The 24554-nt window shown below is 42.9% G+C and overlaps 1 protein-coding gene across 4 annotated transcripts; it reads right to left on the bottom strand.

The window, feature by feature from the left end:
• Positions 1-278: 278 nt before the first annotated feature.
• RUBCNL (rubicon like autophagy enhancer) lies at positions 279-23003 on the bottom strand. Of its 4 annotated transcripts, none has more exons than XM_075087061.1 (16): positions 22744-23003; positions 22065-22174; positions 19807-19915; positions 16938-17621; positions 12768-12853; positions 9349-9556; positions 8358-8462; positions 7060-7102; positions 6563-6695; positions 5999-6144; positions 5115-5179; positions 3655-3893; positions 2821-2882; positions 1438-1591; positions 1223-1313; positions 279-770 (listed from the first exon to the last, which is right to left on the bottom strand). In XM_075087061.1, exons 2-16 carry the CDS (start codon positions 22134-22136, stop codon positions 658-660), a joined length of 2310 nt encoding a protein of 769 aa, XP_074943162.1. In that variant the 5' UTR covers positions 22137-22174; positions 22744-23003; the 3' UTR covers positions 279-657. The 4 variants fall into 4 exon arrangements, with proteins under 4 accessions (XP_074943162.1, XP_074943170.1, XP_074943178.1 ...); XM_075087069.1 differs by having other exon boundaries at positions 16950-17621; positions 22744-22832; XM_075087077.1 differs by lacking the exon at positions 22744-23003 and adding an exon at positions 22417-22721 and having other exon boundaries at positions 16950-17621.
• Positions 23004-24554: the final 1551 nt, after the last annotated feature.

Below are 24554 nucleotides of genomic sequence, written 5' to 3'. Positions count from 1 at the left end.
TCCATCTCATTTTCTCTCCCTGTCCTGTTCAGGAGAGGGAGTGAGAGAGCAGCTGGGTGGGCATCTAGCAGCAGGCCAAGGTCAACCACCACAAGCTGTCCAACACATCTATTTAAAAGAAACTTAAAATCCACTGGTTCACATTAAGCACTTGGCAGAACAGAATTTCAGATCAGCATCTCCCTAAAGCTTCCAGACAAGCTTTTTCTATTGTAGAGCTTTTGAGAGAATGATTTCGTACTTTACCACTTTTTCCTCTTTCCAAAATCCAACACAGGTAAGGATTTTCAACATTCATTTACTATCTGTACATTATTTGCAGAATTACAGAGAATAATAATTTTCATATGGAAAAATATAATATTAAAAATCTTACATACAACAACAAAACATAGCAACAAAAGGCTGCTCACAGAATTCACATCCATTCTTTCTGTCACCAGTTAAGATGAAAGTCCTTTAGGATGAGTTTTCAACAACGATACTGAAGTCTTCTTTTTCTTTTTTCTTCTTTTTTTTTCTTTTTTTTAACCCCCCATAAAGGAGACACACATTAAAGAGAGTAATGTCTAAAACAACATTATTTAATTCTTAGTAAGGCACCTGAAGATTTGGCTTTGAGCATCTTCTGAAATCAGCAGTCAGAGGAATCCAGTTTCATGGAGGCACCAGTGATGGAGTTTCTGAAAGCGTCCTCCGAGCTGCGATCCGCAGACATTTGGGGCAGCCTCCAGATTTGAAGCATGCTTTGTGAAAGCATGTTTTGCACTCTGTTTATACATACAAGCAGTTTAACATTCAGGAAAAAGCGTATTAAAAAAATGAATCAATAGAACATCCCTCAAGGAACACAACTATCTAGTTCACCCAAGCATAAAAGTAAACAGAAGCAGTGTAAGGCTGGGACAACAATCACCACTGTAGTAACTATGACTGAACTAAACTGTCCCAGGCGCTCTCTCATGCGTAGACCCAAAAAATAGCCTCCCCCTGCAGCCGCAATTATGTTCAGGCAAGTCCCTGGTTTTTGCTCTCTGAATTCACTGATGCAAGACAGCTGCCACAGGCTGGTTTTCAAAGATACATGCTATCCATGGCTTTCACATACACACGCTTCAGTGAAGCAAGCTCTCAATGTCTTCCTAAAACAAGTCTGAACAGTTTTACCCAGCAACATCCCCCCAAGGAAGAAAGAAAAAAAATTGTTTGGTCTGGAACATACCTGTGCACCTTTTGCATTTGGCAATCTGATATGGAAAGAGCAGATCGGCGCTCTGACAGAATTCACAGATAAACCCCTTTGCTTGACAGAGCTACAAAGGACAGCAAGAGAGTTTATTTACTTTTAATCTACGAAAAATCTACTTAGAAATGTTAGGAGGGATATTCCTCACGCTAGCAGCTGAAAGGACACTCAGAGCCCTGGCTTTGCCTTACCTCGCAACCATCCACATGGGAGGTGGAGCTCTTCAGAATATCTTTAAGTAGGGGCAGTAACTGCCCTCGTTTGGTCTTCACCAGATCATCCAGTGAGAAGAGATGCAGCTCCTCTGTCAGATGCCTGGGCACCTGTTCAAATTCTTTCAGTACTCTACAGAGAGAAAGAAAAGACAAACCAAGTTACAAAAATCTGTGTTTCAAGTATATTTGAAGAATAATCTTCTTTAACTTCTCTAGTCACCCTGGGATCACACAAGGCAAGGTCATGCTAAATCCCACCTCCTCTCCCAATTTGAGATCACATTAACAAAAACTAGAGGGTTTGAGATTTAGAATAAAGCGTCTGCTTTAAACGTGCATCCCTCGGGCGTTGCAGTTGCCATGCGCAGTTATTCCAGCAATTCTTAAATAATGTGTAAAGGCCTCTCTCCTGCCTCAGGAACAGTACGTAAAATCCCATACAGTTAATGCAATAAGCTAGGGTTATTTGCTTTTTTGGTTTTTTTTTCTTCCAAAGAGAACTTTGAGGGTTTTTATCCTGCGTAGGTCACATTCAGGTGAAATTATGCTTGTACTGAGCGGGTGAACACTGAACTTTTAAAATATCACCAATGTCAAGGGTACAGTGAAGTTCCTAATGCTTATTTCTATAATGGAATCACAAGCAGTTGTCCAGAAGAGAGACATTAAAAACAGACATAAGCAAAAGAAGCTTTAAAAGTAGGCTATGTTCTCTCTTTGATATAGACCTCTTTTATGCATCAATTACATATTGTTCACCAAAATTAAATAGAAATGTATTTTAAAGAGGACAGCAATTCTGCAGTAAAGGTTTTATCATTCCCATGTCTACCTATTAGTTACGCCCATAGTTTGTGAAGATGAATACCAAAAATCTTTAAATTGCAGCAACAAATAAGGTAATGTTTTGGTATTTATCGCTTTTGGTTACTACTTTAAGCTGAATACTTTTGTAAAAAACTAAAAATTGAGCATTATGACAGATTTAAACCCTCAAGGAACACATTTGTTAATATTTTTTTAAAAGACAAATCACCTCAGAGATATACATAAGTATCTTTGACCTTTTAAGAACGAGTGAGAACCTAAGAGAGACATTAGGAAAAAATATACACCTAACAAAAATCATTCAGTGTTTAAAACCAAATGTCTGTTACAAGAAACAGAAAGCCAACAGAAAAACTGTTCTTCACTCAACACCTGCAATGCGATAGACGGAAGTTTTGTTAACAGATTTTTCTCTAATGATCATATTAACTCATTTAAAACTGCACTCTAATGTCTCTTGAGAAGGTGGCTCTATAAGCATCTTAGGTACATTTTAGCAAGCTATTTTTCATGCACAATCATGGCCCATACCTTTCACCAAACCTGCAGGTTTTCAAAAGCTTTTTTAAATGAAAAAGCTGTTCTTGTGCCTCCTAAAAGATAAAGGGCAAAAACAAAACAACTTTTAAATGAAATGCAATTGCATTTATATATTCATAAGGGAGGAACACCTCTATGGGAGTCAGCAACCCTTGTCAGTACATCAAGCCACACCTAAAAATAGGAACTTCACACTCAGCACAGAATTAAACAAATGGATTTTCTAATGCACAAAAGGCCAAGGAAGGCAAAAGACTACTTTTATTTACCGACAAGGGAAGCAATTCCTAATGCTACAAATGGCTCCATGTCAGCACACCAAGATGACCCAAGCATGTGTAAGAACAGATAAGTGTCTCCTCAGATAAGAAGGGAGCGCGTGGCAACTTGTTACCTTCGGCAGAGCACCCTTCCTCAAGCTGTAGGAGGTACAGCCTTTAGATGAGCCAAGGGTGTTTTCTCTAACAGCCCACAAAATTAAGGAGTTCAAAACTTTCCAACACCCAATTGCCAAGCAAAGGTAAGCATTTACTGCCGGAACCCAGCTACCCCCATGAGCTAAAATTGGAAACCAATAAGGAAACACCTCTGAAAGACAAGGGGGAAAATGAGACCTCTGGCATAAGTTGGAAACTTCTCCCTCCTCCCCCTTCATCTGAGGGGAGTAGGGTAAGCCCCAGCAGCAGCGATGGGACAAGCCGAAGTGTGAAGAAACCAACTTTGCCTCCTTCCTACATACACACACGGCAAAGGATGACCTGCCCTAAGGAGTTCTTCCCAAAAGTCTCTGACCCACAAATTCCCAATACAAAAGGCCACACCTACCCTCACCCTGTCCATTTCTTTACTTTTGGTGTAGAGGGCTTTGTTAATACATGACACATTGAAAATTGGGTGCTGCCATATGCTGTCCAGAAGGTGTTTGGAGAAGTTGCATACGTAGTATTTTTTGAAGTCCCACTTCATCAGTATTCGGGCAGGAATGGGAGACTGGGCATAGCTGTGGCAGCAGTCACAAAAGTATTTCCCCAGGTAGTCACAATAGCGGAGTCTCCTGATATATTCTGCAGGTAGATAGCAATGAAATTGTGAATATTTATGGGATCTCTTTGGATTGCATGATAATGTATATAATTTTTTATTTAATTATTTTAAACAATACAACAATATAAAAATACAAATCAATAAACAATTATAAGATGTATAATTATACTAAAAATAATACCTTTGGATTAGATGTATCTCTTGCCTGTATGCCTATTCTGTCTAAATAACTTAGGCCTACTGGAGTGAGGAGCAAGGGTTTTTTAAAAATTTTTTATTTTTAAGTAGGGATTTTTATTATTGTGGTAAACACATGCGTAAGGTCTGTAGTTTGCATTAGAAGAGAAAGCTTTCCTCATTTCCATATTTGTCAAACTGAACAGATTACCACCATGAGATCTTAGAGAAACCATCCCTGCTTTACCCACAAAAAAGAGACAGAATAAACCACACAGCAAAATACTTCCACCAAATGGAAAGACAAGCTGCTCTTGGAGTCACATTTGTATAATACTTTTACATATAAAGGGGTTTGTGGTTTTTTCCCAGCTACCTCAGCATCTCCAGTTTGCTCAAGTTAATGTGCCATCACAGATTGTTGACACTTCACAGGCCATCACAAATGCTGCTCTTTTGTTAGCAGACCTAGAACAAGTCTTGAAAGCCACTTCAAAGATTTCTTAGGTAAGGTCTGGTTGTCAAACCTGTAAGTCATCATGCTTTCAAGCAGTTCTCAAAATATCATAACTAAAACACAAGCAGAATTTTGTGATCAAGATTAAAGAAAAAAGTTGTAAAAAGACACCCCAAAAGAGCAAACCCACACATTCCATAGGCTCGCATAACGCTTCCATTAAGTCTCTAAAAAGAGACTTCTGGAAATGTGTAAATTATCGAAAGAAACCATTGGAAGATGTAAAACCAGCACTTTCCAGCCTGGAAGCTTGGTTGTTGTTGTTGTTTTTTTTTAATAGCTTTTCCTGTTTTGCTGTTGACTGTTGTGAATGTCTACTGTGTATGAGAAGGACATCTGTCAAGCATTGTATTCTGTCCAGAGTGAGAAATTCCAGGCAGTCGTAAGATCCCACTGCCTGTTTTATTACTGCAGGCCATCCAACAGTGAGATTTTAATTCTAGCTCAGGTGATTTTACAGTTTTGGTATATCTATGTTGGTGAAGATTATGGCCTGACTGGGACTGAATTTATTAGGGTTTTTTCCCCTCCTTTTGGTAATACTTACTGCTTTCTATCGGAGTTCCACAACCAACACACGTGAAGTTTTGGGCAGCCACCACTGCATCTCTCCTGCAACACAGAGGCAAATAGTTTCATCTTTCAGCATCCAAAACACAGCTTAATTAACATTCTCCCCCAAAGCACAAGAAAACAATGCTGGCACCAGTGAAAACATCCCAGTTAGGAGCTGACTTCTACCTCTCCCCATAAAGAAGGGGGTTCTGGAAGGAGATGCAGATTATTATTTTAGTGGGAGTCTCCCAGCTGTTCTGTGGGGAATACACCATCAATTACTGCTTCTAAATATGACTTTTTCCAAGAATTAAATTCTTTTTCATTTCTTAAGGTGGCATCAATATCAAGAGGGAGGAGGAAATCCACATCTGCAACCGGAAGAGCAACTGGACCTGCAACAACACAGGGGATTAGCCAGTTTGCCTACTGTGTGCATTTATCAGCTCTTTATGCAGAGTGGGACAGTGGTTTCCCCAAACAGGACCCGTCTTCTCCCTCCTTTCTGAAAACCTACTATCCATAAAATATCAGCAGGGAAGTGAGGAAACTCTTAGATTCTCCAGGTAGCCTTACACAATGAAATTTTTAAGAGTGCAGCTAAGCACACTGCCACTGTAACACCAAACAGTACGTGTATTATCACATGTAGAAGCACATGTGCCATGTTAATCAGGATGTGCCAACAGAGGGGAAAAAGATGCCATCTGCTTTCCAGCGAAGCTGGGGACAGACACTGCAGAAGGCCGTGCCATGGACTAGCCCTAACCTTTGGTTCCGTTAAATTACCCAGGCTCCTTCCATCAGCTTCAGCAGGTTTTAGACAAATCCCCATGCATTGTACTAAATGACAACGCTCGGATCCCTTAGACTTACTTGACTGAAGGGTGAATATTAAATATAATCTGTGATCTTGGCGGGGCCCAGCCAGAAGATCCTCTTAATTTGGATATGATCTTTATTTCTTCAGCCAGATTCAAACTGGACTCAAGCTCTCTTGGAATCTCTTCTTTCAGCACAGACTATTGAGAAAGACAAACTCTTCTGATGAACAGCCCATCAGCTGGACATATGTTAAATGCTATTAAACACCTCCCTTTACTCTCCAGGATTTTAAAAGTTCAGTTTTCACCTGCATGTACTCTCCCCTCAGACAAAGTCCCTTGTATCAGTCCCAGAAGAAAGTGCAGCCTGATTGTTCACAGCTGCACACCTTAATGTGCTGAAAATTGCTAAAGAGAGAACTCTTCTAAAAATTTATCTAAAGTGAACTAATAAACTGGAAGTACTTGTCTGTATTTATTTTCTTTGTTTTTGTTTTTGGGTGTTGTATTTTTTTAATGCAGCTTCCCCCTTTCCCTAACAGTGAAGCAGCTGCAGTGAGACAATGACTATTTGGGGAACCGCATAAAGAGCCCGCTGTTTTTGGCTCAGACTCACTCTCTGCTTAGATGAGCTCAGGCAACCAGACAGTTGAACTGCAGAGTCTGTCTGCAACCAGTGTTTTCTGAAAGCTCTGCACAACTCCTGGGCTGTTGCTTCAGCAGAATTGCTGCCTGGTTCAGAAGATGATCTGAAAGTTAAGCAATACAGACAGTGAAAAATAGCAGCATGTCAGCAGCAGCTCTGCTGCCTCTTCTGCATCCCTGAAAAGTTTTCTCCCATGCCTTCATTCCCATTCCCTTGCTTTGATACACCCAGGCCCTCACAGAGCCACAGCCACCACCCTCCAGCAACACTCTGGGACCAGAGAAACGCTCTCTTAAGCCAAGCGCCACAGACATTTGCTGTCAAGCAGCATTCCTTCCCCTTCCTTGGCAGGACCAAATTTACCACTCCCACACCTTTCCCCACCCTGGCCAGAAGAGTTATCAAAAAGCTGGTCATCAGAAAAGGTAGTGCCACTGGGCTATTATAGTAAAAATACACAGCATTACCTTTCATCTGGGGTGACAGACAGATTTTCAAGGTCTTCAAGTTCTGCGGTAAAGGAGAAAATTTTATCGAGCCATCTAAGAAACAAAGCTTTTGTTACTCAGCACTGTTTTAAATCTACCTTCTGTGTTACCATCGTGTCAGTTTCAAATACATTCATCTTTACAATACCCTTGCTGGATGTGGGAAATAACCTCAGCCCTGGTTGTAGAACAGGCATAAGGAGTCTTATCTCCTCTGCAGATCTCCGACATCTGCTGGTGAAGGGTACTCCCTAATATCTATGCATCATATCATCACCACCAGCCTCCCTTCAAGAGCAGGAGGACTGGTAAGGAGAGACTAACTGCCTACTAGTCCGGGTCCAGCCAGAAGGCACTAGACATAAATAATAACACAGAGAACCAGCAGAGTGCACATACAGATATTTGGAGGCACCAATCACAAACATGCCAGCTAATGCTATAAGCAAGTTACTAACAGGTGAGGTGAATGGAATGAAAGCACACACTTCATTATGTTTACATTGACAAAATATGTTCATGCAGACAAGGTGTTCACAATGGTAGCATTAGTTTTGGCCTCGCAATATTGTTGTGAAGACAAATGCTTCCCCATTCATACACGTCAAAATAACTCTTGCTACTAGAAATGCAGTTTTGGGAGCTGGTTCTTCACTCTTAGATTATGCAGAGAGGAAGTGAAAAAATAAGTGAATCTCTAAAACCAAAAGGAGCAATAAAAAAGCATTTGTTAACAGGAAAAAATAAGAGAGAGGTTAAGTGTTGCTCAGGCTACTTTTAAGGTGTTTTATTTCCGTGTATGTAAAAACCAGAAAGCAACCAAAGAAACTCAGGATGCCCTGAAAAGCAGAGCACTGGTGACTAAAAAGGGACAGTCTGCTCTAGTCCTGAAACAGAGGGAGGGTGACCTAAAACCTAATCAACCTCTTTAATGAGGAAATTATCACATCCTAAATTCTCTCATACCATGCTGCTATAGTTAGCTGAAGCTGTGCCAGTTTCACACTTTCGTCCCCCACATTCAATGGGTTTAATCCTTAAGCATAATTTCAGCCCCTTAAACCAGCATATGTATTATTTTGTAGAAGGGAAATCCTTCACCACTGTGTTATTTCTGCATGTGTTCTAATAAAGAGTCATGCATACATCGCTCTTTCCATTTTCTCATGTGACTTCTCCTGTGATAACATCTATTAAGCCAACAGATTTCCCAAACAATGCAATAGATTCAGCTGAACAATAGAGCTGTTTCTGCACTTATAATTTTAAAGCCTTACCAATAATTACATACTCATCCTCTGAGTCACTGTGGCAACGAAATCTGGTAACCTCACGATGTAATGGTAGATGCACGGGGGAGCTGACAGGCAGCAGAGCACAGCCTGTCCAGAACAAAGACACCACCAGTTAAACTCTTCCTGCATTTATAGAGTAGCTGCAATTATATTTATATTTTCCTTTGCTTACCAAAACTTTAGCACACAGCCTGTATTTACAGAGCAATTTTTAAAATTTGTTTTTATATATACACACACAGAGAAAGCCAATTCTTAGGAGCCTGTCATATAGCACGTCCCTCAGTTTCTTAGGAAGAAGCTTTTAGAGACTAAACCAAAAGATTTTATACTATCAGTGGTCTCTCCCTTTTTCATGTGCAAACACACCATTCGTTTTTCCCCACAAGTTATGCCGTTTAGACTTTAGACTTAAGTTCTATCCCTAAGATCCGTATTACTCAAGAGACTAAAAAACTACTTAAAAATGCACGTGCTGACTCAAGCATTATAGTGCCACGAGCATTTCTTATCTTGCCTCAAAACTATATGTGAATGAATACTCTGGGCAGTTCCACTCAAATCAGTTGCGTGGCCTGACCTGCATACTGCAGAAGCACAGAAGGAAAGACCCAGGCTTCAAAACCCACAAAAAAAGGATTTAAGCAGAGAGAAAACCAGCCAACTACAGCCATGCTTTATGGAGAGTTGTGCTTGGCATGTGGCACTTCAACCTTACATTCTCTTTTTCATGTGAAAGAGAAAAAAAATTATCATAAAACACAGATGTGAACACTCAAAAGGAAGAACCTGACCCACAGGGAAAACACTTGTGGCATAATGATCCTCAGGGAAAGCAGCCCTGTTGAGACACTCGAAGAAGGTAACAGAGGATTTGGTTCTAAGCAATGCCCAAATTAATTAGTATTTTCTCGCACAAAAATAAATGGCAAAGACTGTCAGAGAAGGTTGCATTGTAGACTAAGTAACTTGCCTTCATAACCACTGTCTGAAGAGTCAACAGAAGAATCGGACTTCTTCACTCCAGGGTAAGAAGATAACTCCAAATCAGTGTGATAGCTGCCATCCGATCCACTTGTTTCCTCCACACCCCAGGACTCTGCTTGTTGGCTTAGGATATTACATTTCATTTTTTCTAGCGATGCTATAATCATATCCGCAACAAAAAAGTGTGCGTTTTCCTGGACGCGAGATTGGAACACTCATTAGTACACAGCATATTTTATATTTGCTTAAGATGAAGCGAAATGTATAATTTTTGCCCATACTACTTCAACTCAAGAAATGAAAATGTAAGGCTATCTCACCTTTCATTTAAACAACAACAAAAAAAAAACACCCCAAGGGCAATTCAGAGACAACATGCAAAAGGCAACTGCCCAGATAATTGTCTCACCCTTGATTAAAACATGCAATTTACTTTTATCTTACCCATCTATTAGATAAAACCAAACTTGATTACATGCCTAATTGATGAATATGTATGCATTTTAGTGACGTAGTCTTCTAGTTACACTGCATTATTTTGTATGCAAGCATGAATCCATGTAACCTATTTAATAGGATTTAATTTCAAGTCAGTGTGTACAAGCAGTTTTGCATGCATGCTAACTTGGATGGGGCCAGAAGAGGCAGGTTTGAAGGGACTGTAGATCTTCAGGTGGTGGGTAGTAAGACAAGTAACTCACAGAAGCTAGTAAAATGCTTTCATGCGTTAGAAGTTAAGGCAGTGAAGTAGGGAATATGCAGTGAGATAGCTTACATGTTCAACTCAAGGCCACATAGGAAGTCTGTGATAAGGGTAAGCGGGAACCTAGCTCCCCTGGTGTTCATGCTGCCTCAAATAAAAGGTAGTCATTTCAAAGCTTCCCTGTAGCATCTCCCCACCAGACAATCCCTCCCCATGGTGTCTCTTACCATCTTGCCTGCCCAGGTCACCCATCCTCTGGGAAAAGGGAATTTGTAAAGCCACCTCTGACACCAGCGAGGCATTCAGACAAACCTGGGGCTCCCTGCCCCAATGCCACTGCTGTAATCCCTGCTTCCTGTGGTCTAACAGAGCATCCCACTGGCCCCACCTGCACTACTGCTGCTGACCCAGGCACAGCCTCCTAGCCCAGGCTCAGCTCAAAAGTGGATGCATCGCGGAAGATTGGGTGCTCTCAGATATGTGGGTGGACACTCAGAGATGCCCAGGATACTCTCCCCCCCTCCCCTTAACTCCACATGTTTGCACTTTGCAAGGCTAAACCTCTGTCTAAAGTACAATGGCAGTACCTAAGGCTAGAGATTCTGAGCACAGTATAATTAAAGCCTTCTAAAAGGTGACTTATGGTCAGAAAATTGTACTACTCACACCAGTATTCATGACATCCCCTACAACTTGTACAGGAAGCATGAAGGAAGACATCAGTGTTTAGAAATAGCTAAATCTTAAGGACTACAACACGCATCACTGCTTTCCTATTGTCCACAGCCAAATGCGTTTAAAATATATTAATCTCAACATTAGAAAGAGCCCACAGGTCCCTGCGGGTGTTTGAACACTTTAATCTTTTCCCTAACACTGATTAACGTCATTTGCTTGGTGCACAGTTTCTCCAGAGACAGTTTTCAGTGAACCTCAGGACACACCATTAGCAAAGAAAAGAATGAAAGAGCTCTTTTGCTTTTGAGAGATAAAGAGAACATCTCCTGCTTTGAAGATCCAAAAAGCCTGTGTGGCAATGGTTAACCCCAAACTAGTGGCAAAGCACAGCACATCAGCATGTCCTGCTGATAAAAACAATTATGAGCGTATCTGAGAGTTGCAAAAAGATGGAACAGGATAGAGGTGCTCCTATACTCAGCATGACTATCAGCTTTCAGCTCTGCCTCCTACTAGGTCTGGCACCCTAGGAAGCAGTCCCAGCTCAGCTGTGACACACCAACCTTCTCACTTCTCTTCCCTCCCACTCGCATCAGCGGAAAGTCCCTCTAGATCATCTGGCCCATCTCCTTCCTGGCACACAACTGAAACTCTCAAGACTTGCTGACACTACAATTACCTTACTTTTCAATCTCTTAAATTTCAAAGAGATTATTTCACAGCCTAAAAGCATTTCGGTTTTTGGTTTGGGTTTAGTTTAGTTTCTTTAAAGGCAGCCTCAGTCATAATGTACGGAGCTCTTGATATCTTTTAACCTGTGACCACATCAGCCCCCAATCATCTGCACAGGAGAAGGAGCTGATGAGCTCTTGCCTCACTCAGTAGTTCTCAGACTGTGGTTTCTAATCCAGATATCTACTCACTGGTCTCTCGGTGGCTGAAAGCAAATTACTCTGGGTTTGGTTCCCACGTTACAGGAGGAGAAACATTATCTCCTTTCTGAAACACCTTCCACAAAAAGTAACATGAAAAGCTAGTTCACAAGTCTGTTGGGTTTTGGTGTGTCATTTATTGGATTGTTTTTTGGTCCCGTTCTACCCACCCCACCCCAGCCCCCCACAATGCCCCTTAGAGACACCAAGAGCTTCAAAACAAATGCAGAACCTGCCACTCCAGTAAAACCAGTGCTGTGTAAAAAGATGACTACCTCTTGGGCCCAGGACATGGGACCACCCACACATCCACAGTCCAGCAAAAAATCTCTTCTAGGCAAATTTTCAAAGCTCTTTTATATTAAATCCTACTACTTGCAATAACTAATTGTAACATTAACCCCTCTTTTCCAATTGCTAAAAGATTAACATTTAGCACAGAGTGTTATGTGTGACAGCATTATCTTCTCATCTTTATCTCTGTTTATAAGCTCAAATGGGCTGCCTATCTGGCAACACACCTAAGACCATTTGGGCTCCTTATGCAAATTAGAAACCATGAGAAACTGCTTAAATTAATGCAGACGTAAAAGAATTACAATAACAAGCACAGTAACTGTAACTCCAATCTCACATGCTCATAAGCACAGAAAAAAACCCCAACCTCTCCCTATCTCCCGACAGAAAAGCATGAGGTAAATCCTATCCATTTGCACGTGGCTACAAGAAATTCTACATAACATATTTTAGCGTAACGTTGAAGTTACTATAATAATCTTTAAGTTTGGTCACAAGGAATGCATGGGAAAATGATGACATGAAAAGCAGAAATTTACAGAGTTCTAAAATATTTTCATTATTTTAAAATAATTAAAATATTTAATTAATGGATTAAGAGTAAAAATAAATTAAGAAATAGGCACTTTAGGTTTGTAGGTTCACCCACAGATGGGAAGAAGAGGGAAACACAGTATTTGGAAAGATTAGTCCATCCATCAGAAAGTTCTGTTATTGAGAAACGCCTCCTGTCATTTAGTTTTGCCACTATAAAATGGAAAAAACCATGATGACAATAGTCTTTGTCGTCCTCACCTTCTCCACATCTTCCGGAAGCATGCAAATGTCCTGCAACGAACGATTCAAGGGTATAGCACTTACATTCAAAGGAGGAGTAGGACCTGCAGGTATAACAAGAACTTTTATTAGTTATTTCTTTCTCTGCAGCTCCCAGGATGTGTGCAGGGTGACTTCCAGAAAGCAAAGTAAATTTTCCTTCCCCAAACTGAACACTGTTAGGGCTGGAGGTTGTGATGGAAGTTAAGGAGAAGGCGAGAGAAATGTGAGGAACACATTGTCATTTGAACTACCCTGGCAACCTGAAGCATGAGTATCAGCTACCAGGGAAACACAATTTAAATGTCGTGCAGTGGCAGCACCACTGCTCTCCCAACACCACTCCTCTCCCAGCTACGCCTTGAGCCACTGGGGACAACCACAGCCAGAAACTCGGGCTGAGATTACAGCGATGCTCTGCAGTTTGCAACACAGCCAGCTGACACTGCTCTCTGCTCATTCACAATAGCTGGAAGAAAAAGAAATCTCACTGCTGTCTGGGCATGCAGAGAGATTAGCCTTAAAAGATTCCCTGAATCATTGCTGGTATTGTGTGACTACAGCAAGTTTGGAAAAAACCTAGCTCGAGGTTTCCATACCTCAAGGAAATCTCCCTCCTTTTCCAAATCCAACCCATACTGCACAGTTATATATACAACTGGGGCAGACGCACTGGCTGCAGTACTCCCTGCTGCCCAGAAGAGCAGTTTTGTCTTCCTAGCGTTCGCTGTGGAGTATGATGAGCACATGAAACAAAATTATTCTCTTTCCTGTTAAGGACTTTTCACTACATAGCAGAGCACACATCTGGTTTTCTTTTATGGATTGCTTTTATATATATATATGTTCACAATCTTCTTCCCCAGAGAATCGGAGCTGTGAGATCATGCCCTCATGTTTTGTTTTCAAAGCACTCACAACCACTGCTACAAGAAATTTACTGGAAGGATGACAAAGATTATATATAATGTCTGTGGTTGTATACACTAATCAGATACGAAAGGAAATGACTCCTGGCTTTTTACACTGACTGGCTTTTGTTTACTACCTCTTCTTTGACCTTATAACCAAACAATTTCTCTATTTCACTGTGGTCATGTTTACAGGATAAAATAGACCTTACCTAAATGCTACCACCACATATGCAATTTAAAGCTATTGCAGTAACAGGGCTTAATCAAAGGCTCTTTATTAAAAAAAATAAATTTGCCACTCCTGAACTTGTTTAAAAGTCACAGAAATGATAAAGAAGTCCCACAAAATATGTGAATAACTTAGGAAAACTTTTTCTCCAGCTAAAGGGCACGGATTCTCAGGCCTAGTTTAGGTTCTTTATATTGCATTATTTATAGCAACCACATTACGCTTCCCTGAGCGTTTGCGACATCAGGCTGGAAAGTCAATACTGTGTTCGAGTGCAGCGAAACAGACATAGTGTTTTTTGTACGGAATTATTAATACCTTCATTGTTTATACCATAGAGGAAAGGCTGATGATCTGACTTTTCAAAATAGATTTAATCACCTAATTAGGTTATTTTCATCGCTATTTGACGATTCATCTTACTGGAGAAGCAGTGTGTGGGGAATACAGGTAGGTGCTAAAGGCTCTGCATCTTGATAAAAGCCTACATTCTCATGAGTTAAGATAACAAACACTACTCTCTGAACTAAAAATAAGCAGAAATAAGGAAATTGGAAAGTTATTCCTTTCTCTTTACAATTTAAGATGCAATTCATCTTAAATATCGTTTTGAAATCTAATGGGACCTTTCTCTTTTGCTGACCTCTTGCATCCCACTTACACCTTGAAGTGAAAAGAACATAAAGCAGGAAGGAGCACAGGGAAGAAGCCTGGGCATCCAGAAACAGGATGCAACTCTGGGTCTGATGTGAAAATAATCTGTTTGCCCTTCTGTTCCTGAGCAGTGTTGCCTGGAGGCTCCTGGGGCTGGGGAAAGAGCCCTCAAGAGCCACAGAAGGAAATGACCTTGATCCACACAGAGATTAAAAACAAGAACAAGCCTGGTGAACTGCCAGTGACACACAAGCCACAACAAAGCCCCCAGAAAACAACAAATTCAGTCACATTCAGGTCTTCATTAACAATGATGAGCCTTTGCAGAAGGTTGCATGAGGCCACCAGAGAATGACCCTTAAAAGTATGAAAAAGACCTAACAGAAGCCTCATAGGCCAGCAGAAAATCCCACTGAAAAAAATGTTAAATCCGACTGAAAAGAAGTATTTATTCCAATTTAAGTCATCTTATGTCACTTTCTTCTGTCTTGTGCATCCCTCAACAATTTCCTGCGAGAAACAAAAGAGAGAAACCATCACCTCTGAGACAGCAAAGGAAATGATGGCAAGTCAGGAGATGCTCTTGTGTAATTCCTGCCTTCAAAGTAGGCATTTTATTTCTTTTTTTTCCAGTTTACCATTTGCTTCTCCCAGCCTCATAGTCCTGCTCAATGCAGGGGAGAATGAGACCTCGCTCCCCCCGCCCCAAGCTACCCAGCGGCGAGTTAATCAGCTGGAAACAACAAGGAATGATGAAATGCAGAAATTTTCACTTTGTACAGAACAGACCAAAGTCTAACGCAGACAGAGCCCACCATTTTGCGCAGTGTCTAACAGGATCCCAGCTCCCATGAGAAGTATTTATTAGTAAAATCAAGGACACTACTTCTTCAGTCACCTAGCTCATGTATTCCTCTTATTGCTTTCTAGAGCCAGCAGCTTTACTGACCCAACACAAGCATGCAACACATCCTATTTGTGCCAGAAGATTGAGTCACACACAATTTATTTGTTCTTATACACGTGCCTTGCGGTCCCTGCTGACATTGAGAGCCTGGGCTGTGTTTTCCAGACCCGGCTATCCAAACCTGTGTGACTGGCCCCAGCCAGCTCCAAGCGCCGGGTGTGGTTTCCTTCTCCCTGACAGGCACCTCTCAAATGCATGGGGCCAACAAAGCATAAGGAAACAACCATAATCGTCACCATACTAACTGTTGACAACATCCTATCCAGATGACAGAGTTATTACTGCTAAAAGTTCCCTATCCCACAACAGCACGTGCCTATCGGCGATCTCTCTGCTGACTTGAGGCCTTGGAGGAGCTCTAGAAGGACCAGAGGTTGGAAGTGGAGCTCAACAGAGCCTCACCACTAGGACTACTATTGACCAAAGGGAGAAGGAAAAAAAAAGAACCAAAGGCAGCCTTTGCCATTTTTATTTATAATACAAAGGCAGGTTGAGTGCTCCCTGCTGCTTGCCTTCTTCCCAGTAGAAAAATCAGGCCTCAGTCGCCCCATCTTTCCATGGCTCCGTATCTAGTAAGATTAAGCCCTTAGATACCAATAGCATCCTTTATAAATAAAAAAAAAATGCTTCATCTTACTGTAACAAAGGCTGTTCATATCAAGTTTAGGTATTAAACACGAGAGGATTGTTCTGCTGTCCCAACCGAGGTGGGGCTGCTAACACCCCCTCAGCCTGCATCTCGTCACAGACAACATGCGGGATATCCATACAGTCAGTAACTGCTGAAGGGTAGAAACGTCCTGATCTGCATCAGATAGAGCTATGTGCCTTTGATATGGCACGTACACTTGGAAAGGGGAAGAGGAAAAATAGTCCTGCACTGGCATAAGCCAATTTAGCCATAACAAGAATGGATGTTAATGCCCTGCCTCTAAAATCCCAGAATCAATGGACTCCCTCTCCTCCAGCTCAGGTCAAACACATGGAGATGTCCTACGGAGCCTGCACACACCAGTGAATCACTACCAAGCTCCCAGATCCACACTATCTGCTTTTGGGAGAAGGGTACGGGTGAAGACAAGATGAAGATGGTAGAAGCCTCATCTAGCGGATGTCCTACATTGCTTGCAGCTCAGCAACCTTTACATTTTACCAAAGGTTGCATGTTAGCGAAGCATTTCTGTGTCATGAGAGAGATTACTACAAGGACAAGCGCCTCCCATTTCACCAAGTCCAACCCTCTGATTCTCGTTTTTAAGCTTTCTCTTTCTCCCCTTCTCCTACTCTGAATGACAGCATTTGTCTATTTCACAATCACCATAAACAAGGCCCATTTCAGTTACGGTTGTCTTTCTTAACTCAGAAATCTTAAAAGAAAAACGGACCTGTAAAGTTACCTGTTCGATTGGCTGGCTCCGACTGGCAAAGTCCATTAGGAGAATTGCTGTCACTGTTGCTGACGGGCACGTCAGACTCCAAAGCATCAGGGTATTTCAGCAGATCTGCTGGCTTACCAACAGCTGAATCAGGAAGAAACTTTGAGAAAGTCAAGTCTCGTTCAGGGGAGGTACAATGTTCTTTTCCAGAATGCACAACAGCCGATGTGACAGTGCCTCCTGTTAATGTCACCTGGGTAAAGCAGTCCCGCTTCAGAGGGGACACGTCTGAAAGAGTGAAACCATTCAAGGAGGAAGCAGTAGGATCCCTGTCAGAGTAATGGGGACAAAAGAAAGTATCCAAGGAAGGTTTAGAGGAATCGCGGCACGTGTTGTCCCAACACGCCCGGTGCCTTGTAAACCGAATGTCTGTTTGTGTACAGGCAGCATTGTGATGTGCAAAATCGCTGTCGCTGTCGTCATGGCTATCCCCATCGCTGCTTTCTTCCCACTGTTCCATGTCACTGTCCAGATGCTCAGCTCCCTGCATTGCGTTCTGCTCTAGTACCAAAGAGGGCTTCAAACCAGATGCATTTAAAACAGACATGAGAATGTCTTTGATAGCTTCAGCACCGTCTGGGTACGATCCAAAACTACAGGCATGTCCAATCACTGCTGGCCTTGAGTATTCATCTGTTCAGAACAGGGAAGAAACCAAGAGGTTAGGAAACAATTCTAAAAAAGAAAAATTAAAATTCTAATTTACAACATGAATAAAATGCACAGTATTTTTATCATGGGTGAGAAGAAAGGGAAGAACTGAATCCACACACCACTCTCTGCTGCGTCTTCCTGTAAGAAAGCTCTTGCTTTCTGTGGTCAGGAAGCAATTCTGTTGTTGACAAGGCTAGGTAATAAACCAACAGTGAAGTATGCTGCTGCTAGCCAAACACAATTAGTTAGGACTTTAATGGTGACCGATTGTCAGCATGCTTGAAAACACCATCGTTCTACAAAACTGGATGAGGTATGGTTACCAGTACAGGTACTGGGTGTATTGCCAGTAAAAGAGACAGTCACATTCTAGCAAGACATATGGAGTATCAATACAGCAGGAAGTAAAAAAAAAAAGTACACTTCATAATAAAAAGTCACATGCTTGCATGTTTCAGTTCAGTCTGACACTCCTCCTCATGTGGGAAAGGCTATTTTAACCTTCAGTCCATTATTCATAAGGGTGGCAGCATTTACGTAAACCCATGAAGAAAATTAGCTCCGTCACAGAGAGTTCATTATAACTCCTTGGAAGGAATCAAAAGTACTGCCTGCCGACGTCCTATGTGATGTAGTGCAAAACTGGTGTTCAACACAAGATGGAAAAACTGCTTTTAGTGGCAAACATGGCAACATCTACATGTGATGTAGAAGTGGGCACTGCAACCAGTAGCTAGCTATTCAAGAATAAACTGAAGTCCTATATACCTTGAACGAAAAGCCTCACAGGAACTGCTATCACCCAAGCAAAGGAAAGATTAGACACAAAGTCTACATTCAAGAAGAAACTACCAACCACATCATGACAGTGAAGTTAACTGTCTCCTTTGGGAAAGATAAGTCAGTTGTAAAATTCTAAGAATAGACACAATCATTTCCAGGGCAAAGAACTCTTAGTTAGGACCACAAGGAATGTTAAACACCGCTGGTGAAAAAAGCGGCAAGTCTTGCAGACTTTGCCCAGAGGTTGGTCTCCTTGGACGTATCTCAATGGAAAACAGTAAAACTCTCCACGAGTCATTCACCTGAAGCCAGCACACACTCAGACTGCATGATAAGAAAGTTTACTAATGAAGGAATCAAAACAAAAGCCCCCATGTACTTTGGAAAAGCAAATCTCTATAAAGAGCCACCTGCCACTTACCAGGACAAAGCTCCTGCAGAAACAGCCGCAAAACTGCACATTTTACTGGTGGCTCTTGCAAAGAAACACCTCATCAGTGTAGCCAGCCATGGCAGTGTAAGGGCAGGAATAGGAAAATAAAACCTAGCTAACTTTCAAACATATTTCTATCTTTTCAGGAAAATAAAGCAATTTTAGTAACTATTGACATTTTCAATTGCAGAGGAATACCTTAACCGGGGCTGAAAACAGCATCTTTTCTGTGCAAGAAAGTCTTCAACTCTTCTGCTCTGCTCTCCTACTGCAACACTCATCCTGACAGCCTTTCCATCCTGTCTCATCCTTCACCAGATCCATTACTTCAGCATCAAGGAACATCTCTAGCACTAATCATACAACCATGCTGACTTACTCTGCTAAATACTTGTTCTTGGTGGATTGCAAGAGAAAAAAGAACAAGTTTTAAAAATTTAACTCATGCTTCTGCTATGACAAGCTTAAAAAAAAAACCATACCCACCACCACAAAAAAAAAAATCCCCAAACAAACGAAAGCTCACATTTTATGCTACTACGAACGGGTTAGTTCCAATGAAAAAGAAAAAAACCTCAAGGTCAGTTTTGCAACTGATACTTATATGAGTAATTATAGTAATCTGTTAAAATCTGAGAAACTATTTCTTGAATGAACAAGGAGTTAACCTGCCAAGAATCATCTGGATTGTTCAAGAATTTTACTCTTGAGCACTCAAAATGCCACCATAATTAAAACAGCCAAACTACCATTTAAAACCCAAAAAACCCCATACTCTCAACTGTATAATATATACTGATGCTGTCGCACCTTCAGAGCCAATAAGCAAGGTTCACTCTCCAACAGGCTATACTTGTTTAGTACACACAAACATCGATAGCTTTTGCTAGCACTACAAGCACCAGCAAAGCTCCCCAAAGGGAGGCATCTTAGAACAAAGTGGTATACCTGAGAGAACGGAGATTTGAGGTGTCGGAGCAAGGCAGCTAATCCTCGCCGAGGGATTTGAAGAATATGCTGACTCAGTAAAAGCCACCTTTAGGCTCTCGTGGTTTAACTAGAACAAGAACACACAGGCAGACAATTTGGTTATAAGACAGCAGTACTCTGGTAATGATACCCCCAGCCTTACAGTCATCCCAGTAGGAAGAACACTGTGCTTAGGCCTGCTGACAGTCACCTAACCACAGCCTGTATTTCTGGTTGTCTGAAAATCTTCCCGGAAGCACGCACTGCCAGAAAAGTAGTCATCTCAACTCTGCATCTTGCATTTCACTCCAGAAGGCAGGTCACCAAAAGAAACTCTCCACAGTAGGAGAATTAAACACGTGCATAAGGCATACATGAGACAAAACGGTGAATCAGATGTCTATATATCTGTCAAAATAACAGCAATGAAGTGGAATAGAATTCAAGAAACCACCGATCTGTAGCTGGAAGCACGGGCCTGTTTAGATGTATACAAGCTATGAGCTAAATCTACGAGGCTCCCACTCCAGAAGCACCTGATGCATGTGCTGCCTGATCTCCCAGCTGTATCGACCCATAACCATGTCTGCCTAATCTGATACAACACAGTACATGTGGGTCACGTCAGCAACGTGGCTGGCCCAGCATAAAGCAAGAAGAGACACAAACAGATAATACTTGACGTGGCATGCAGTCTGCCAGTATAAGCCGACAAAAATGTTGAATGCATCTGAACTGACTGAGCAGGTTTATACCAGATCAGCATTTTGTTTTCTGCTGTCACCACGCTTCTGATTTGGTATTTCAAACCCCAAAGCTGGATTCACCATATTGCCAAACCAGAGCAGGCTGAAGCAGCAGTTTAACACAGATACCGAGGGGCTAATTCCAACAAGGGAGCAAGATACACTAAGGACAGCAAAGCAACAGGTCTCCTCCCCAAGCTCACAAATTCCTCGTGAGGGTCTCACATTTGTCTCCCACTCCCTCTCCACTGCCTCAAGCGTGTCACAGACCTGCAGAGCACATCACAGAAACCAGGGAATTCAAAGGGGTGCCCTGCTCCGACAGGCACACCATTAAAAGGCGCTTAACCAAGGTGCACCTTGTGCCTTCTCCCTACTTGCAGTCATCAGCGAGACATCTTCACACAGAAATACCCCCAGGGTGCCTCTCACCACCCCCCCCCGCCCCCCCCCCCCCCCCCCGTTATCCGCTACAAAGAGGGGGGAGTGGAAAGGTGTGTTGTCCTCTGCCGCCCTATGCTGACCTCTTCGTTCCCCACATGGTCCCGTGGGAGAGTGAGGTGACTCAGAGCAGATCTAGTCCAGATACGCTTCAGACTCAGAGGAAGCAGAAAAAATGAAAACCCACAAAGAATTTCCCTTTTAACTGAAGAATAACATTTCGGGCCAAAAATAGGATGCTGAATTTAAAATATTTAGTATTTGATTATGCCAGTGCTTAGAAAAATACTCTTCTCAGTATCTGATAGTGCTTTTTTTCCCCTCTGCACTAATTTAGAGAAACCATCGTGTAAGCAGGCCTTATAAATAAATTGTCAGTATTACTGGATAAATTAGCTCTCACAGGAACTCATTTTTTATTAATTACTTTTCTTAAAAAGTGTTTTTAATCTCAGCAATTAGCAAGCTACCCTTTAGGGTGCAAGTATCACAACTGCCTGACACCAGGGTGAATGCAAGTACTTTATCAGCAAGCGTAGATATGAAGAGTACTAAGTTTTAAGATTTTTCTCTTTTTTTAAGCAACCCTCCCATCTCTTAGGTCTTATCAGAAGCAACCGGTGTTCTGAGAATTCAGATAAAAGATTTCCATTTACTTTCAAGATATTACTATTGCAGCTATAGCACAGATTGGGAAAGACCTCCTATTTCACTAAAGTAATATCAAATTAAAAGAAAAAAAAGGAAAAAGGCAATTAAAGAGCACTTTTAAGAAAAGATGATAACACAGGTACATGAAAAGTACTACAACACACTGCCATAACCAATAAAAACAACTGACAGTTTTCCATCTTTCATAGCGTAAATGAGTCAGCCTTTCCCCCCCCCAATATTGGGACTGTATGTCCAAAATTAACTGTGCAATGAAACAGCCAGGAGACAAAAGTAAAGCGTTTACCACAACCACTGACAACTAAAAGCTATTTTTTTACGAGTCCCCCCAGCTAACGGAAACACAGAGCCAACATTCGGCTGCTTTCCCTGCCGTACCTTTTCAGAGGGGGGGTGCTTGAGGACCGCCGTTCTGCTGTAGCTGGCCAGGGCTACTGCATGGAGAGACATGGTGGGGGCACGTTCATCTTTTTGGGGCTGTCAAGTACCTGGAAGCAAGAGAGAAAATGATTACAGTCACCACCGCGATTCTCCGTGTGTTTCGCAGGCTCCACGTTTAATATTCTAAACTGGTTTTGCTCTTGACTTCACATGTTTATAAGCTTCCCGAAAAGCAGAGCTCAGCAACAGTGGAAATCGGTGTTAGGAAGAGCCTAATTTAGATTAAACAACAACAAAACCCAACCAAAACACAACAGGAATGCCTATCACAGGCATAAGGGGGGCGTACCGCTCGGCTGTACCCCGCAGCTCGTTGTGCCAGGAGTTAGAGCCGGGGCGGACTCGGCAGCAGCGCAGCCCCGGCTCCGCGGCAGAGGCTGCTCCCCCCGGGGCCGGGCTCCGAACCCCACCGCGGCGCCGGGAAGCCGCACAGCCCCTCACACGGAGGCGCTCGGCCGGCTGGTCAGCTTTGGAGAGCTTGGCGTCCGGAGAGAGGCAGCGGAGCATCCCGCCGCGCCAGCGCCTCCCGCCCCAGCAAGGCGCGCCGTGCAAGACGCCGGCCGGCCTGCCTGCCTGCCGGCCTGTCTCCCGCCCGGCCCCGGCGCCCCGTCCCCACCTGCGGCCGCCGCGCCCGCCTCCTTCGCCCGGCGAGCTCCGCTCCCGCCCGCCGCGGCACAGCGCCGCTCCCGCCGGCCCTGCCGCTCCGGGGGAGCCGAGCCCAGCCGAGCGGAGCGCCGCCCCGGGGCGGAGCGGAGCTAAGAGGGGCCCCGGCCCGGCGAGGGGCTGCGGGCTCCGCCCCGGTGGGCTCTGGGGCCGCGGTGGGCCCAGCAGACCGGCCCGCGGCCACCCCGCGCTCTGGTAATTGAAGGCCAGCCCTCGGGGCTGCAGCACGGCTCGGAGAAAACAAACCAAACCCAACAAAAGCAAACAAAACCAACCCAAACAAATCCAAACAGCAATGAAAAACACCTCTGAGGAGCGGCTCGGGACTCTGGGCCGGCCTGGTTTGGAGAAAAGGAGGCTGAGGGGTGACCTCGTTGCTCTCCACAGTTCCCTGAGGAGGGGAAGTGGAGAGGGAATGCTGGTCACTTTTCCCTGGTATCCACTGATAGGATGCATGGGAATGCTTCAAAGCTGTGCCGAGGGAGGTTTAGGGTGGACATGAGGAAGCATTTCTTTATCGAGAGGGTGGTCAAACACTGGAACAGGCTTTTTGGAGAGGTAGTCGATGCCCCAAGCCTCTCCATGCTTAAGAGGCACTTGGGCAATGTCCTTAACAACGTGTTAACTTTTGGTCAGCCTTGAATTGGTCAGTCAGTTGGACTAGGTGATCGTCATAGGTCCCTTCCAACCGAAACAGCCTATTCTATCCTATTCTAAACCAAGATAAGTCAATCAGGTGAATGGAGGGTGTTTTCTCAATCAGGGTGGGGTGGGGGATGCAGTGGCCCGCAGGCAACACCTGCAGACACGCCTCAAGGATCAGCTGCATTTGAGGATTTACAGCCAGCTGGCGTATTACAAATGACAAAGATCCATTCTTGCTTAGCTTTGGAAAGGAATTGAGCCAACTGTCAGTCCAGTCTCTGAGTCAGTGCCTTAGCAGGCTCAAAGCTAGCAAACTGTTCTTCTCCAGTAGCCAGTCTGGGCTACAAATAAAGTGGAGGAATGATGATCTGTATTCCTGGAACTAAAAAAATGCTGATTTTCCATAAAATGCAAAATTGTGCAGGGACTTATGAAATTACAAACCATGAGGAAGTAGAAAGGAGGTAGAATCCAGATGGTATCATGCAGAAATAAGTAGAAGCAGTAAACAATGCAAAACAGAGCTACAGTTGACAATGTGGCTTTCAGATGCTCTGGAGTAATTGCCTCCCTTTTTAAGCACATGTGATGACTTGGCCTGTAAATAGGGCAGTGGATTTGGGCTGTGGAAACTTAGGGGTAGCCGCTGGCCAAGCTGCACAGTTGTCTGAACTTGGTCTAGATGTTATCCTGTGGTGTGTGTTTCAAATTCCCGGCTATAAAATGGTAACTTCCCGTGGCTAGGTGTAAAAATAGGTTCTACTTTTGAGAAATTTCCATGTTCAGGTGGGGGAGAACAGGTAGTAAGGTGGGAAGGGCAGTAGATTTATTCATAGTTCTGCTGGATTTCTTACTGAAGTCTGGCAAAAATCAGCAAGGGAATTTGTGCTTCATCTCCATAGAGTTTTCCAAATTTCTTACATGAAAAGCACTATACAAATGCAAAATACTAAATATGTCTGAAAGTAATACTGCACAAGAGGAGTGTGGTAGCATTTCAAAGATTTTCATATCCATTTGGCGCTTTTTTTTCCTCTCCATGCTGCTTTCTTGATGTATATGCATATTGCCAGGAACCCTTGTATTGTGTCAGACCCTTTGCTTGGGATTAAAAGCCTC

Source organism: Phalacrocorax aristotelis, chromosome 1, assembly GCF_949628215.1.
Source record: "Phalacrocorax aristotelis chromosome 1, bGulAri2.1, whole genome shotgun sequence".
Taxonomy (NCBI): Eukaryota; Metazoa; Chordata; class Aves; order Suliformes; family Phalacrocoracidae; genus Phalacrocorax; species Phalacrocorax aristotelis.
This window is presented reverse-complemented; position numbering and strand designations above follow the sequence as displayed.

What these genes read in the sequence shown, in the direction of transcription:
- RUBCNL (XM_075087061.1), bottom strand. Translation starts at nt 22,136, where the DNA reads ATGTCTCTCCATGCAGTAGCCCTGGCCAGCTACAGCAGAACGGCGGTC. An exon ending in TTCAGACAGTGGTTATGAAG is followed by an intron (nt 8,463 to 9,348) that starts GCAAGTTACTTA and finishes TGTTCTGGACAG; the next exon opens with GCTGTGCTCTGCTGCCTGTC. An exon ending in CCCATGTGGATGGTTGCGAG is followed by an intron (nt 1,314 to 1,437) that starts GTAAGGCAAAGC and finishes TGTCCTTTGTAG; the next exon opens with CTCTGTCAAGCAAAGGGGTT.